This window comes from Mustela erminea, chromosome 11 (genome assembly GCF_009829155.1).
Source record: "Mustela erminea isolate mMusErm1 chromosome 11, mMusErm1.Pri, whole genome shotgun sequence".
Taxonomy (NCBI): Eukaryota; Metazoa; Chordata; class Mammalia; order Carnivora; family Mustelidae; genus Mustela; species Mustela erminea.
Window position 1 is genome coordinate 41,365,299 of NC_045624.1, and position 17,946 is coordinate 41,383,244.

The 17,946-nt window shown below is 33.7% G+C and overlaps 1 protein-coding gene across 3 annotated transcripts in view; it reads right to left on the reverse strand.

The window, feature by feature from the left end:
• Positions 1-203: 203 nt before the first annotated feature.
• Positions 204-17,946, reverse strand: part of SEPTIN7 (septin 7) — a 114,696-nt gene continuing 96,953 nt past the window's right edge. For all 3 annotated transcript variants that reach the window (XM_032303912.1, XM_032303913.1, XM_032303914.1), the window contains exons 12-14: positions 9,244-9,379; positions 5,411-5,550; positions 204-3,454 (exon numbers count right to left, since the gene is read on the reverse strand). In XM_032303912.1, the coding sequence (XP_032159803.1) occupies positions 3,415-3,454; positions 5,411-5,550; positions 9,244-9,379 (316 nt within the window). In that variant the 3' untranslated portion in view covers positions 204-3,414. The remainder of the gene's footprint in view (positions 3,455-5,410; positions 5,551-9,243; positions 9,380-17,946) is intronic.

Genomic DNA, 17,946 nt, shown 5'->3' on the forward strand with positions numbered 1-17,946 from the left:
TCCTAGGTAAGTCACTAAACATCTCCAAGCCTGTTTCCAGTCTGTAAAAGGATGATACTGGTATCTTTTAAGGGTTAAATGAAGATAACGCACAAAAACTAGTTAACTTACCATCTGGAACATAGTAAGTGTTCAATACATGAATAATTGTTATTATTACAAAGGGCAAGGAAAATATCCTGAATGAAACACAGGGACTTTTGTTTACATTTGCAAGGTTTTTATTAGAAAAGACTTTAATTTACTGGAGTGGCAGACAATTTTTCCTTTCACATCAAATAGGATACCACAGCAGTCTTCATTAGGACATCCTTGGGGAGTCAACAAAATTATTAATGATCTACACACTACCTAAATCAATGGCTTCCAAAGTGGAATGAGCTAGATAATTCACTGGGGCTTAAGAATGCTAAACTTTTTTCCCCCACTTTAAAAGTCTGTTTCATAATGTTCACAGTAACATAGTAGTACATGCATACAATTTATTATACAATTGCAATTATGGATACATGCTGAAAAATATTTAATAAGGAAACAGGATAAAGTTTGGAAACAGTGATCTAGATGACTTGCTATGTCAACATTCTGCTCTTGCTGCATTATCAGGCCATCTTATACACTTTCCTCTTGCTTTTACCTCACCTACTATACACCTACCTCCACATTACTAGGTCAGTTTCTCCAAGAGGATAAAAGGCACAAAAGGTGGGGCGGGGAGGAGGGGAGGTTCTCAGAATATGCAGGTGGTAGAGTGACACCAAATTAATGAGTCTAAGAGGCAGGAGCCTGTATGTATCTCTTCAGCTTTCAAGAGTATGACCTAAGTTACATAGAAATAAACCGTACATCCAATCAATTCATTTTATCAACTTCCCTGGTTAGAGAACAAGACAAGTAGATCTCATCCCACTAGGTGGCAGTAAAGCTCTATCACTGTGGTGCCCAAACCGGTCAGTGGACTGACTTGGTCAATCCTGCATACTTAAAGACAGTGGTTACCAAACTGCTTCAGTCACGTAATGCCTCTAGACAATGGAGAGTAGGCATTGCTTTTCTGTTTACAAGCTGGCCTTTCCTGATGCCTTCCTGAATGGTATATGTATTATGAGTAATCATAAAGCAGTTCTCAGAAATTCATAGGCCATACAGCAAAAACAGCCCTCAATATGCTTGAGAAGCCTGGAGTCAACAATCAGAAGACCCATATCAAATTCAGGTAAAACCTTAAGTATGACACAGATAAGGATTTGTGCAAATTTTTACTAGCATAGTAGAATAAAAATGACTTACAAACTTATCACAATATACAGAATTTTTAAATGGTAACTATGAGGACCTTTTTCTAGGAGTAATACTTCACTAGTTAGGCAGGTAGTCTATACAAAGTTTTTCATTTTGCATTCTTCAAATTCAATAGGTTGTCAACTCCCTAAAACCAAATCCTTCTGGTTACAGGTGTTAACCCAATCTTTCTTAACACAGGAACCAAAACAAATGGGGTGGGAGGAAGCCCTACATATTTTACCTATAGTTATTCTGGAACATCTGTCTTGGATGAACCAGCAATTTATTTTTAAAAATACCATGTTAACGTTCTCCAACAGCAGAAGGCATTTTAGGATTAACAAAACTTTTCCAAGACAACTTTTAACTAGTGATAGCCATCAAATAAGAATAAATGTTTACTGTGGTATTCCTAAATTGTGCTTTTAATGCCTCATGAGATCTACTTTAAACATAGCAACCCTGGGGTGAACTTATATGTAAAGTTAAAATTATATAATATGAATAATCTATGTTTTACATTTTGGATCTATGTATCTTTGAAAAGCATTAAGGATCTTTCAAGCATACGGACTTGCTTAAATCCTTCAGCGTATGAAGCCACCAAAAATAAGAATTAGCACTTACTTCCTTCTGCTTGGATCATTAATTTTAAAATGTAACAAACATAGTGAAATTTTTTATGGTAATGAACTTGGTTGTATTAATTGTACTTAAAATGCCATAAAGCATTATGTTAAAATCTGTATCATCTGACCTAGTGAAATTATACCACTTTCTTTCCAGTTAAAAGTTTCAGTTTCCAGGGACGTAAGAGTTTACCCAAGGTGAATGAATTGGGATTTTTCTCAGCGGAATAACATATTAATGAGATAGTAATGAGTAGAGATACTATATATCTCATAAATTAGAAAACCAATACATAATCATTCCAAATGAAATAAACATGCAAGAGAAAAGATGAATTACAATTGTGGAGGAGGCAAATTCAAGTTGAAAAGTTTCTACCCAAATATATTCTAGTTTTGCGTATCAGCTGTAAAATATTTAAGAGCCCACACTCTATTACATCACAACATTGTTTATTATGTGAATTTTTTACAATACAAACAAAAAAAATACAGAAATGCAATATATGAATACAGCTAAATGCAGAATGGTGACTTTTTTTCTTTTCAAGAGGCCATGATTCCCATTTCTAGTAAAATAAAGAGACGGCACATAGGTAGAAACAGGTTGGTCGTTAGCTTCACAATTTTGCCTAGAAATGATCTATAAATGCATTTTCCCCCCTGCTACTTACCATAAAGTGTAAAAAGGGAATTAAAGGAAAGTTTCCTTGTTGGTTTCTACCATATGAAAGATGCTATATTCTATTTTTAGCAGGGCCAATATATGGAAAATACCTAAATAAAATGTTATTAAAAAATGAAGCAGTAATGAGATTCTGGCTAAAGAGGGCACTAAATGAGAATAACATATATTTAAAGAATCCAAAACAAACAAATAAACAAAAAAAGGTTGTTATAAAAAAGCTCTAGGTGCATTGTAAGCATATAGGATTTTTTTTCCATGTGTATTTTTAAACAATGGAAGTGTCAAAAAATAGGGTCAACTGTGTTAGACTAAATTACATTATTGTATACGCTGTACTGAATGGAACCTTTGTATTATAATTATCATAGAGAAGCATAGTTTGCATCATATTATGGCAATTTATCCTCAATGAATACCTTCCAGAGTCCTTTTATTTTGGAATATCCTGTAAACAATCAAACCACCAGAACATGATTGTACAACAGTAAAATGTTTTCTTGCATTAAATTGAAGACATCTGTTTAATAAAAAAACAAAAAACAAAAACAAAACAAAAACAAAAACAAAAACAAAAAAAAAGAAAGAAAATGTAGGAAAGGTACTTAGAGCTGTTAGTTTCTAAGTACACAACACCCTAGACAATTCAAGGCATCTTAATCTCCATCAAGAACAAAAAAATAGTAATTTTTGTCATGCTGTTAAATCCATCATTAAGGATAAAACTGGTGCAAATTGGTCAAACGGATCCAACAAACACTGATGTCCAAGCTGGCATATTGGCAACTAATACGTAACTGGTGGTCAATAGAGGGTTTAAAAGATCTTCCCTTTCTTCTTGTTCTTTTCCAAGGTTCTAAATGGTTAAAGGAAAATAATCAAAATGAGTAGCCATGTTATAAACATTACAGACAATACATGATAGTATCAATGACTAATCAAGCTACAACTGTGTTAGATTTTTCCAACACTACTTTTTTTTTTTTTTTTAAGATTTTATTTATTTATTTGACAGACAGAGATCACAAGTAGGGAGAGAGAGAGAGCAGGGAGCCCTATGCGGGGCTTGATCCCAGAACCCTGAGATCATGACCTGAGCCAAAGGCAGAGGCTTTAACCCACTGAGCCACCCAGCACCTCACAACACTACTTTTTCATTTAAAAAATTAAAAGGGGTGGTTGGATGGCTCAGTCAGTTAAGCGTCATTGGATTCTTGATTTCGGCTCAGGTCATGATCCTAAGGGTTGTGAGACTGATCTCCATGTCGGGCTCTGCACTGGCTGTGGAGCCTGCTTAAGATTCTCTCTCTCCCTCTGCCCTCCCCTCCCCTTGCTCTCTTTCTCAAAAGTAAATAAAGAAATAAAACTTAAAAAAATAAATAAAAATAAGGTTTAGAAGTGAATAATGAGGACAATGCAAATCTGTAATAGACAATCGAATATTTGACCAAATTTCAGGATAAACAGTAAAAATAGGACAAAAACCCATTTTTAATGCATGAGAATAATTCTTTCCAAATGAAATAGTGCAAATTGAAAAATATCAACTGACATCAAATACAGTATCCTTTTCTCTTACTGCCATTTGAATTTTGCATTATGTTTGCTTTTACCAATAGATTTTCCTCTTTGCAGGGGAAAAGTTAATAGAAGGACAATGTTACAGAACAAGTATTTAACAGTGAGGGCAAACTGTAGAATTCTTTTTTTTTTTTTTTTAAAGATTGTATTTATTTATTTGACAGACAGAGATGTAGGCAGAGAGACAGGCAGAGAGAGAGGAGGAAGCAGGCTCTCCGAGGAGCAGAGAGTCCAATGTGGGGCTCGATCCCAGGACCCTGAGATCATGACCTGAGCCGAAGGCAGAGGCTTTAACCCACTGAGCCACCCAGGCGCCCCTGTAGAATTCTTATAGGGATACAACTTTTCAGTTTTTAATGGGACTAACAAGAAAAAGAACAAGTCAAGGTACAAATATTACTGAGTTTTGTGTAAACTAAGAACAAGTAACTGATTAGCTGTATTTGGAATTAGATATCCAAAATTTTATCTTAAGAAATAACTTTTATCCTAAAGAAATAATTCAGTACAACTAGGGGGTAAAACATATCCCTACATGTGTAAAAGATCTTTGTAGTAGTGTTTTCTATGCTTGCCAATGATCGAACACAACTATTTTGTCCAATACTTGAAGAAAGAAGATAAGAAATTGATTATGGTAAGTCACTTAGGGAGAATGCTATGAAGCTATGAAATCATAATTATGAAGCCTGTTATGTCATGGAAAATATTTGTAATGAAAAGAAATACTGTTAGAGTAGACAGATTGCATCCATCTATTAAAAATATTCATCCATGAAATTAACTGTGCTTGGGTGACAAAGGGTGAGGTCTTTACTTATTTATTTAGTATTTATTTATTTGAGAGAGAGCAAGTGCTCAGGAGCCAAGGGAGTCTAAAGCAGGACTCCATCCAGGATCATGACCTGAGCAGAAGGCAGGCATTTAACTGACTGAGCCCCCCAGGGACTCTGAGTAAGGTCTTTTAAAATAAACAAGACAGGGTGCCTGGGTGGCTCAGTGGGTTAAGCCTCTGCCTTCCGCTCAGATCATGATCTCAGGGTCCTGGGATCGAGCCCCGCATCGGGCTCTCTGCTCAGCAGGAAGCCTACTTCTCCCCTCTCTCTGCCTGCCTCTCTGCCTACTTGTGATCTCTCTAATAAATAAATAAAATCTTTAAAAATAAATAAACAAGATAATAATTCCTTAAAACATTAATATACATATTTCTTAGGAATCTGATATGAATTACCTGGAAGAGTTCTGTTGTTCTAAAATACGTTGTTGGGCTTCCCAGTTTGCTTTCTCATCTTCAAACTGACGACGTTTTTCCTCTAATTCTTTGTGCTGTGCTTCCAAATTCTTTTTCATTTGCTCATGGCGCCTTTGGAGCTAAATCACAGCACAATATGTAAAATAAAGCTGTTTAAGATATCAGGAGCAGAAGTATGTTTCACCCAGGCTTTCTAATGTTAATAAGCACTGAGTTCTTATGCTATAAATTCAGAATACCACCTGGAAAGTGTTGTCTGGGATTTCTCTTTCTGTAGGACTTGCCACCCTAAAGGCCAGTGACCCAAGAGAATAATTTTGGGAAATGGGGAAAAAAAAGTGCTACAAGTTTATAGTTGTGTTGAACTTTACAATGGACATATTCTATCTTATTTATCATCTCATCTTATTTTATCATCTCATCACTACCCATAAGCATGAAGAAACAAGACAAGGAAAACATCATTGTCCTCACTGTACAGGTGAACAAAGAGTCGCAGAGTGTAAGTCACTTGCCCAAGATCACTAGCCAAAATATTGGAAGAAACAGGATTGAACCGGTCTCCTCATTCCAAGTTCAGAAAGCTGAGACAAGTGGAAAGAAAACAGGTCCATAAGGACTTAAAGGGCTTCAAGATCACAGTAATCCTCCCCGATTCCTATAAAGCAGTGGTTTCTCAAATCTTAGTCTTCATACAAATCACCAAAAGTGCTTGCTCAAAATACAAATTACTGGACCTCACCCAGACATACTGAATTAGAATCTTTTGAGTGTTAAGACTAGAAATCTGCATTTTCAACACACCCCAGTGATTCCAGTGCACGTATTTTTCCTACATTGAGAATTAATGCTGTAAAGAATGCTGGCTTAGAAGTAGAAACACTCATGCAAAGTAACCGCAGAAACAAAGAGCTTATTTAATGGTTCCTTAAATAATTTCATTTAGGCACTAGTCAACCTGTTTCTGAAGAAAATAGTTATTACACCAATAAAAAAAAAAATTAGGTTGAATCTAAATACACTTAATACCTGAAAACTATTCAACCTTCAGATGTCCAGGAATCATATTCTATTAATGATCATATTACATCAGTGAGTTAACATCCTAAATTTGGATGATAGTAAAATTCTGCATATATATTTGTTTTCTCAATTATTTTATAAACTACGAAGAGTGACTTCATAATTATTCTTACTGCAAAAAGTTCATGCAATTCCTACAAAACCATCTAAGATAAATGCAAACAAACATGAGTCAAATTTGAGATACCATCTTCCTGATTATAGCAAACAAATTGCTAAGAAAATATAAAAATAGGAACACAGGAAAATGCCTCTAGTTATCAAAAAAAAAATGCAAGGGAATCATAAACACGTGATTCACAACAGTTACTTCAGAGAAGGAGGGAGAGAACTACTATAGGGGAGAGTTACAAAGGTTAGAATGTTAAAATGAACTAATGAGGTCTTATTTTTTAAGCTGGGTAGTTAAGTTCACAGATATTCATCATTCCTTATCTGTGTATTTCTGTTACATAGAAGTATCTTTTGTGTTAACTACATGTAGGCAAAAAGTATAGGTTACAAGCCCTCTCAAAGGACTGTCAGGGGTTAGATGTCTTAACAAAATTCTGACTTTTTTCAGATTTTAGAAAGGCATTATTACTTAGAAAAGTATATAAACTACATTTATAAAACACCTCCTGGGCTACCTAGGATAGCACTTATCTTAGTATCAAACACATTACTATTTTTTGCAGTAAATTTTATAATATTCACATCAAGTGGAATAAAACAATTAGTTCTATGTCTGGTTTTGCAGTTTTCAGAGCTTATTAAGATTTAGGATTTGAAACTGTGGATACATGACTGTGGACTTATCTAGTGATTAAGAGCAAACTTAAAGACTTAATGGGTTCAACTTACAACAATATGCGGCACTGACGTAGTTATTTTATCCTTCCTCTTATGTATACAAAGGGAGATGGACAATAGTACCTACCTCATAGGGTTATGGTGTGGATTTAATGACACAATACATTAAGAATGCTTACTACTGTGCCTGATGCACTGTGCTGATGGATATTAACAGCTGTGCCCTAAAGAAACATTTCTAACACTAATGAACTAGAGAAAAAACTGTATTACGCAAGGTTAAATAGGTCTCTTCACCTATATATTTATATACTTATATGGCTTACAGTATTAGGGGAAACTTGGCAGTTCTCTTTACAGATTCTTCGAATGCTAAGAAAGATTTCATCCTTCAAAGAGTAAAGTTTCTCAAAACTGTTATCACCACTCACAAAAATCATAAAACTCTTGAAGGATTTTTCAGCTAGTTTCACAATTATTTGTTTATAACATTTACTCTTAGGAGCAGTTTCTAAAATATGTCTATGGCAAATGTAAATCCAACTACTTTTAGATTTTCAATGAAATCTAAGTGTAGAGGTAATACAGACTCTCGATTATTCCTGTTTTTATTCCCCTCTATTACAGATTTTCCGGATTATTCACTCGTTGGTGAAAGGGCAAAAACTCAAATGGACAGAATCAATAAAAGGCTGATAAGTAAAAAGACTAAACTTAATCTCTAAAATGTCATCTTATTAATAACAGATGCTAGGGATCCTAGTCCTGCAATGTTTTACAGTCTCAAACCAGAAGGAAGTATTCCTTATCTTTGCTGCATTAAGTTTATGACAAATTTAACAACAGTCAAAGTGGCTGTCTATTTCTTTTTTTTTCAAAGTAAGAGATCAAAGGTAAAGCCTAGTAATTTGAGAGTAATCTAATGTGGAATATAAACATTTCCTCCAAATTACTCAATATTTTACTCACTCCATGCATTCTATTTAGTGGATTAAAATACTTCTGGTTATTTAGTCAAAGAGGGTTTCAGCATTTTATGCAATAATTACAAAAGCAATGAGATCAACCATAAGAACATAAACAAAATAGACCTAAATCCCCTTTTAATATACTTAGATACAAATATTATTAACGGAGCCACATATGAACAGAAGGATCTCACTGAATTTTAACATTAAAGGTCATTTAAAAAATATTTCATATTAATATCTATCAAGCCAACTATTACTCAATTCTCATGTTATTGTTTTTTTCCTCCATCTTTCACTTCTTGAAGGAAGTGTGAGGAAATGTCTTCCAGGTCTTTTTAATTTATAGAAACTAAATGTATGACTCAACATCCAAGGTAGTAGTAGATAAGCTTGCTGCGATGCTTTGTCACTACTCTACCAATGTGCTAACAATGGCAATTACTCTGACACTATATTACAAATATGCCCAACTCATTTACAACAACATCACCTTCCTTCTATTTTCTCCTCTTTGGCGGTCTACAATTTATCCTGGCAAGCCCTTAGTTCAGTTAAAGTTCTTTCTTTCATTTTCTCATTCATATGCAAATAACTGATTTATTATTATAATTCTCATACAAGCTTTTATTCTTACAACCACCCAAAACCCTTGACCTTTACTCTTTTTACCTTGAATACAGGAAATAGTTTATAATTTCATTTCTCATAATTTGTTCATTAAAACTGATAATTCATCATACGTATTCTATTATATCTTCCTAACAATATTTATGGCCACTTACATATTGAAGTATATATTATTATAAACAAAGTGTTTCCTTTTATTTCTCCATCTTATTACGTTAGGGCATTATATTAAATTTGGGAAAATATGTGTAGAAAAGTTTCATTATCTGTACTAATAAAGATATTATTATTTTAAAAAGAAATAATGTGTCTGCAAGATGAAAATGTTAGGCTGATTACCTCAGCTTCTGAATCCTTCAGTTTTTGAACTTTTTCTTTGACCTTCATCTCAAACACCTGCTCCATCTCCATCTCCATCTTCTTCATCTTAGCTACATGCTCCCTTCTTTCTTCTTCCATTTGTGCAAGAGGGCTCCTGTTGTGAACATTAAGGATAAACATCAGAAGTCAAAATACTAATTCAAAACAAAACTCTGAAACAGTGATGAAAACAAATAATATGCTGAATTCCACTACTAAATTCTGGTGTTTGAGAATAATTTCTCAATTATTCTAACACCATCTTAAATGACACAGAACACAGATTTGAAGTTTTATATATAAATGCATTAAAAATTCTTTAGAAGCTTTACAATTTACAGATACTTATAATCTAGAACTTCCTTCCATAAAGTTTTATATTTAAACCTGGATCTCTAACAAATAATTATTATGAAAATAGATATTAAAAAAAAAACCAGACTACTGGGGTGCCTGGGTGGCTCAGTGGGTTAAAGCCTCTGCTTTCAACTCAGGTCATGATCCCCGGGTCCTGGGATAGAGTCCCGCATCCAGCTCTCTGCTCAGCAGGGAGCCTGCTTCACTTCCTCCCTCTCTGCCTGCCTCTCTGCCTACCTGTGATCTCTGTCTGTCAAATAAATAAATAAAATCTTAAAAAAAAAAAAAAAAAAAAACAAGGGATGCCTGGGTGGCTCAGTTGGTTGGACTACTGCCTTCGGCTCAGGTCATGATGCTGGAGTTCCAGGATCGAGTCCCGCATTGGGCTCCCAGCTCCACGGGGAGTCTGCTTCTCTCTCTGACCTTCTCCTCGCTCATGCTCTCTCTCACTGTCTCTCTCTCTCAAATAAATAAATAAAATCTTTAAAAAAAAAAAAAAACCTGTTAGCAGAATGTTTCTCTTAACCTAGTGTGTATCAAATCTAGAGATGACATAAAATAAACTTTAGAAGGAAAATGGAAAGGAACCATTCCCAAATTATACTCACAAAATGGAAAATGAGAAGAAAATCATTTAATTTTGTACTTTAAACAAAATTTTAATATGAAAAAAAGAACCAAGCTAATGAAGTTAATACATGTAGACTATTTTTAGCTCTATAAATTTCTAAGTGTTATAATCTCTTTTGTAACAACTACTGACATTACAATTATAAGTTAATTAACACTAATTCAAACTTATTTTTATTTTTTATTTTATTTTTTCAGTGTTCCAAGATTCATTATCAAACTTATTTTAGTAACTGAATCACCATGTTGGAAATACTACCTACCAATCAATCCCTAGAAAGTTTTTCATTTAGGTATGCAGAATTTCCAGGCCATTTACGGTAATTTCACTGCTCATGAAATTCATTCCATGTAACTCAAATATTTCATTGTCCTTTTTGTTTTATTTAAAAAAATATTTGGTGATAAAACACACACAGATGATATATAAGAGAGAGAATCAGAAGCAAATAAATATGCTGATAATTATTTCTGAAATGCCGGAAAACAGACATAAACATAGTTAAATGCTGTATTTCACTCTACTGACATTAAAGTCCACAGGCTCAAATCTCCGCACAATTTTGTTTCTGTTTTTTTTTTTTTTTTTTTAATTTTATTTATTTGACAGAGAGAGACACAGCAAGAGAGGGAACAAAAGCAGGGGGAGTGGGAGAGGGAGAAGCAGGCTTCCCACTTAGTAGGGAGCCCAATGTGGGGCTCCATCCCAGGACCTGGGGATCATGACCTCAGCTGAAGGCAGACACTTAACAAGAGACACCCAGGTGCCCTGAAATCTCTACACAATTTTGATCAAAATTTTCATGTTGGAAAATATTGCAAACGAGTTTTATCTTAAGGCTAGTATACTTAAAGAGACAAAAATAAATGCCAAAATATCAGTAACTCACTATAGTCCCAGGGAGGAAAGAAACCTGTGCTCCCTGAGGATCTTTGAAAACTATTCAACACATAAGACAACTTAAAAGAGACATGCCTTCTTCTGACTTTGTTGATAAACATGTTTATTTTGCCTTCACATCAACAGGCTTTGACCACTGATGGGACCACTGAATTGCACATTTTAAATTGGTGAATTTTATCTCAGTAAAGCACTTTAAGAAATTAAATCATGGCTTACAAACAAAAACAAAATCAGGCCTTGGATTTCACCTATAACTTCTAAGGTTAGTCACTTTAATCCTGAGGTGACATACTTTGATTATGGTAGACCTCTCTCCTAATGAGGCTGAGTATTCTTTTTTTCTTTATTGTAGCTAAGTATTTTTACAGCACTCTTCTTCTGTATCAAGGAGGAGGACTAGAGAGCCAGATGGGATATATTAAAATAAGAGCAACAGGACAGAACATTGGCTACTGATTTTTCTTAGCAAAAAGGGAGGACAAAGACATGAAGTATGCTGTGATCAAGATCTGTTTTTGCAATTAGTGTAAATTTGAATAAAATGTTAACTAAAGGATATTTCTTCACCAAAAGTAAACTTACAAACCTGCAGTATATTTTAACAATTAAGCAATTAATCAGAGGTTCTGAAAATGAAACTAAACCAAATATTAACTTAAAAACCTGCATTCAAAAAGTGAGGTCAACTAAAATAAACTTTTAAATATAAATATCATTATTTTATTAAAAGTTCGGGGCCTTCCTGATAACATAGTTCTCATCTTCATGGCAGATGTTTTTAATATAGGGGCTTCTGATCTCTTTGGCAGAACTCTGAATGAATCCCCTGAAATGACATACCCAATCTGTGTGTCCATGCAAGCATTTTTCTGGTGAGAAGGTCCAAAGCTTTTGTTAGACTTTGAGTCTTTTATAAACCTCACCTCTCCCACCCCTCAAAACATTTTAAACTCTAGAAAAGAAATAATCTAATAACTATTTTTTCAGTTGACAGTGTTAATTGAGTAGTTTAAGCAAGAGAGATTATCCAATAATATTGTTGCAATTTGAAAACACAGCTCGAAACTGTAAATATATTAAATAAAAGAGAATTTCAGAGTGATCTTAAAATTTTATATTCTTATTTATAATACTCTATAAAATGTTTATTTAATTTTATCCTTGGAAGGAGAAGGCAATCATTTAAATATAAAGAATTTATCATATAATTTGCACATGAAAAGGGTACCAACTAACCAAAAGTAAACACTGTCATCTTGATTTTTATTTAAAGAACTCCAAGAAAATAGAAGACTCCAGACAATAGGCTATGTTTTGAAATTTGCTTTTAAAGTCAAAATTTAAATATTAAAAATCTCTACATCATAAACCTGCCTAAGTCTTTGGGAAACAAAGACTTACATGCCTTCAACTGTGTCATATCTAAGAGAACAAAAAAGAGAGACTTAGAACACTTACAGTAAACCACACTAAAAGCAACAATTAAAGGCAAATTCAGAGATTTCACAATTGAGTAATTAAGGTCTGTGCCCTAAAATATTAAGTTTATGGCAAAATTCATTAAAGCTAATTAATTTCTTTCCCAAAATTCTATTAGTAATTACTATACCAAATCATTATGAAAATAAAATGCTGTGCAATTATCTTCTGACAGCCTGCTCAGATTTCTAGACCTATTTAAATATGTGTACTTTCAAAAAAAATTTTGCAGAATTTCATATCGAGATACTTTAAGTTGTTCAGCCTTGCCAAAATATTTGACTCCTGACCAAATGAAATGATATTCCAGTGTTTAAAAAAGATAGTCATATATATATGCCTAAATGGATTTTTTAAAAGCCTCTCACTAGTAAACATCTTTCAAATCCCTTTAATTTTTAAATTAGCCCCTCATTTCTAGTCATCTTTATTAAAGTGTTATTTAAAAAACTGGAATACAAATTTATGCTTATAATGTGGAAAACACAAAGATGGGTCATTTTTTTCATCACATTAAACATTTTTTTCCAAATAAAACTTTTTACTAGACAGCTGCAAAAAGCATTTAATACTATAGCCTAACTGCTTTTTAATGGAAACTTCTTTACACACATAGATAGGCTAAAGCTTATAAACTTAAACTTCTCTAAGAAATTTAAAGCAACTCTGCCAAAGAAATGAAAAGGCCAGGTAAAAGAATAAAAAGAAACAAAAAGGTATAACATAACCTGCATATCTCGCTAAATCCACAAAGATTTAACATAACTCCTTCGGGATCACTTTAAAGGGTTATAGTTCCTGAAACCCACCAGATGACTCACCCTTTCATGTGACAAATAGCAAAATCATAACAAGGACCACACAAGGCTGACCTAGAAAGGTTCTAACAGCGGTTGTGTTATACAACCCACATTTTGAGTATAACAGAAGACAACCACATTTCACTTAGATTATGTGTGGTCTTTCCTGAAGAACACATTAAGCAAACACATTCACATACTTTTTCTCCAATGGTTAGTAAGGCCACTATGTACACAGACATGTAGCAACTTTCATACAAAAATTTTCAAAGGAATTTTACTTAGATTTCAAAGAGCAATAAAAATTTCCAAAATTTTGGGAAAAAATACCAACACTTCATTTTGCCAAGTGAAAGCATTAGAGCCAAACATAAAACAATACTCATTATATTTTCATGAAAGGACATTTTAACAGTAAAAGATACAACTGAATAAATATAATTTTTTGAAAAAACTTCGGAAAATTTCAGAAAATTGTCTTTATTTCTCTTTCAATGAAAACTGTATTGTACCAAAAGAGTGCAGAGAATCAGCTTTTGGAAACCTGTATTTTCAGTCATTTCTAGGAATCTGTTATCCACAAAAGTTTCCCCAAGCTTACAGATGGAGAAAACTATACAAAACAGAAAACATATGGGAAAGGGTATGCCCAACTTGGAACAAGATACCAACTGTCATAACTGGTGCCAATGATAGACAGCAGTTCATAAAAGAGTCGTCAATCAAATGTGATTTTAAGTAAAAAAAATACAAAAGAAGACCAAGGAAGGAAGAACTTGAAGAAGCAGGTTTATCAAAACCAATACTAAATAAATAAATAAATAAATAAATAATAGTAGGTTAACCTTCTCCTTATTGGAGGGTCACCTTCCTTTAAGAGATCTACCATCTGGATATTGCTAATTCTTCTTCCTCTTCCTTTACAACCCCTTGTTGAATCTTCTTTGATCTGGAACTTCACCTCCCTTTCTTCACTTCCAATTGCCTACCACCCTCCATACTCTCTAGTCAGGGATGAACAAGATACACACTCCCTGAAGATTTAACAAGTATTTAAATTGGTGACTTGATATTTTCTTTGCCAGATACAGACAATACCTGAATAGCTGCTAGAAAAATGCCATCTTCCAGATTTGGCCTTGAGGCAAATTAGTATTTGATGAGATATGCTCAGCTACTTTCCAGATTTTTACCAAATCTACGCCTTGGTTTCTTTCCAGCCTTACTGAGATATAACTGACATATAATATTGTATAAATTTAAGATGTACAATGTGATGTCTAAATCTTGTTTTAGTGTCCTTCCACAATAAAATCATTCTAGGACCACTAACCTAACAGAAAGGCACATTTTCAGATATACAAACCAAATATCTTTACCCACTATTCAGTTTATTCTACAGTCCATCCAAAACTGCCTCAGAAAATTAAATGTAAGATTCATTGATGGAGTGACTGGGTGGCTCAGTTGGTTAAGTGTCTGCCTTCAGCTCAGGCCATGATCTCAGAGTGCTGGGATCAACTCCTGCATCAGGCTCCCTGCTCTGCAGGGAGTCTGCTTCTCCCTTTTCCCCTGCCATTCGTTCTCTCAGTCTCTCTAATAAATAAATAAAATCTTTAAAAAAGATAAAAAGATTCATTGACCTAGTTTACTACCTAGCGCTTAATTGTGATTAACAGTTTGTAGAGTATAAACTGCCATACAAAGATTAATAAAACTAAATTTTTAATGGATTTGTATATGTATAAATATTAGATGAGGGCAATTTAAAAAACAGGTCCACTAGCAATCAGTAGATAAATGGCTTTATGATCAATTTTATTTCTTCCTCAAATTGCCTGCAGATGCTATTTAGAGACCACACAAAGTGATAAAATAACCACCTTTCTTTTTTTAAGGACCAGAGATTGTCTAGGTCCGTGGTCTTCAAACTGAGGTCTCTATTTATCAAGTATTCCAAGAGTTACTTAAGACCATGCAATTTTAAGAGACTGAATGTCCAGATCCTCAACTTCCATACAAAGTCTTGCCTAAAGTGATCTACCTGAAAATTTCCAAGTTACAGATAGCCCATTTCTCACTTTATAGAAGGAAGACCTACTCCCTCCTAACCAGCCCTTATCTGAGATGCACTGTGCCAGGTGTATCTGGAGGTGTGAAAACCTCCAGGTGACAGGAGAGCAATCTGCTTCAGTGATTAATCAAAGTACTCTAATATAATCCCACAGTGTGTCCGTATCTCCCAATATTAAACATGCTTCTATTAAGGGCTACCTGTGATATTAGAAATGCAGTATTTGGGTCCATGCAGGGATGTTCTGAGCTCAGATTCATAGTAGAGGGAGGTGGTTGGACAAGTGGCAATTTTTGTTTAATGACCCTACCTCTTCCATTCCAAACCCCCCAACAACCTCAACCTCTCCCTGTCAGTATTATCAAAGGACACATTGCTATGGAGGGAAGAGTCCCTTGAGAGCAATACAACGAGAATATCACTAAGAAGCCTAAACTCACATTTACTTTTATCACATATTTAAATAATCGCCATTCTTTTCAGTTACTCAGGGAGGAATCCTTAGCTTATAGCACACAGCTGAAATGCTTTCTGAAATTGCTAACATTTTCAAGATAATATAAGATACAACCAACAGATAAAACTTCCAAGTGACTTCTTCCAGATTCAGCAAATTATTCAATAAAGCAGTAAAAAGCTAATGTAATATCATATCAATATCTATTCTAATCATGCCATTCTCCATTTGGTTCAATCTTTAAAGATACTTTTCTACTTACTATTAACACAAAATAATATACTAACTCCTAGAGCAATTTGCTTTTTAGCAGTATAAACATTTTCATCATTTTCATAGACAAAGTCTGAACATGATTCATCTCATTAAGAAACACATTTCCAATAGTATTCTATTTTTTACATTTCTACCTGGGTTAGATAGTTTAACTCAAGTAAACCACACCGGAATTCTATTTATTCAAAAGAATTTTTAACAACATTGTATGGTTTACTATTTTTCTCTGAATCTAATAGCAGAAATACCTCAATAGCACTATTTTAAAAGCCTTATATTTGAAATATGGAAACAAATAATTATTTGTAGGACATGAAAAAATGTGTAGAAGGAAAAAATCAAACATTAACTGCACACATTTAATGAATAATAGGAACTGACAGTATACATTTCCTTTTCACATAAAAAAATTACTGGTGGCTTTAACCACTCATGTTTTTCTTTTAAATAGTTGAAAAGTCTGTAAGCTAGTGAAATGCATTTAAAATGGATTAGGAAATTATGAACAATATTTACTATGATGGATCCTTATGTTTTTGTGCTAAATAAAGTTGCCTGATAGAAATTTTGCTAAAAAGAGACAGATAAAAGTCCTTTACTCATGCACTGATCTTACTTCAAATAGAATCTTGTATTTTAAATATAAACACATTGTTGAAATATTAACCAAATAAGTTTTTAAAACAGCAGTAATAAATTCGTAAAAGTAAGCATTTTGCAAAGCATACACTGACGAATCACCTGTATCAAAACCATACAGGGTGCTTATTAAAAATGCAAGCTCTCAGGTCCATCCCACATCTACTAAATCAGAATCTCTTGCAGATCACTGAAATCAGAAAACTTAGGAATTGATGAGTAAAGTTCCTCAAATATAAGCATGTTAATAACATATGGAGAAATTAAAAGTTAAGTAACAGTATGAGAAGAAATCTAATTCAAAGTCTATGACTCCAATATCATTAGAAAAATATAGAAAGAAATAAACATAGAATTAGATCTAAGATCAGTTTTAAAAGAGAACAGTTTGTGACTGCCAGTCACTGTTAATGCTTTGTTTGCTTTCTTCTGGAATCTGAGCCATTGTGGAGACATAACTGAAAAAGAAAAAAGGAACACTCTTCTTTTCCATTATAAGGAATGCTGACCACTATAAAACACAGTACTATACTGCTACTTTACAAAACTTGCCCTCTTCATTATTTGTACAGATGATCCTTCAGGATTATCCTCTAATAGTAGATAACATCTGGCTACAAATGTACATACATTGTTAAAATGGTCTGCATAACACTTATGATCTTTAACAGTTCCTAATAAAGGAAATACGGAGCACAGGTACTGTTACCAAGAATTATACAGGCCTACTCACAGCCCTCCTCACACATCTCATTTTCCTACCCCACCATAAACCACCATAGCTTGATTATATATATATATATATATATATATACATATACTAGCTTAGGAGGGTAAAGCTACACACTTGTCAGTCACTCACCCTACCTTAACAACCAAGAGAAGAAATCTAAACTCAAGCTAATTTACTCCCTAGAAATACAGAATAGGAAAGGAAAAGGTAACCAAGACTACAGTCACCTAAATATTGCTTTTGTTTGGTCCTGTCCCTTGTTTCGTTACAATGTTACTGAAAACTCTGCTACTAAAATGGTTTATTCAAAACAGACATAATAAAAGGTAAAAG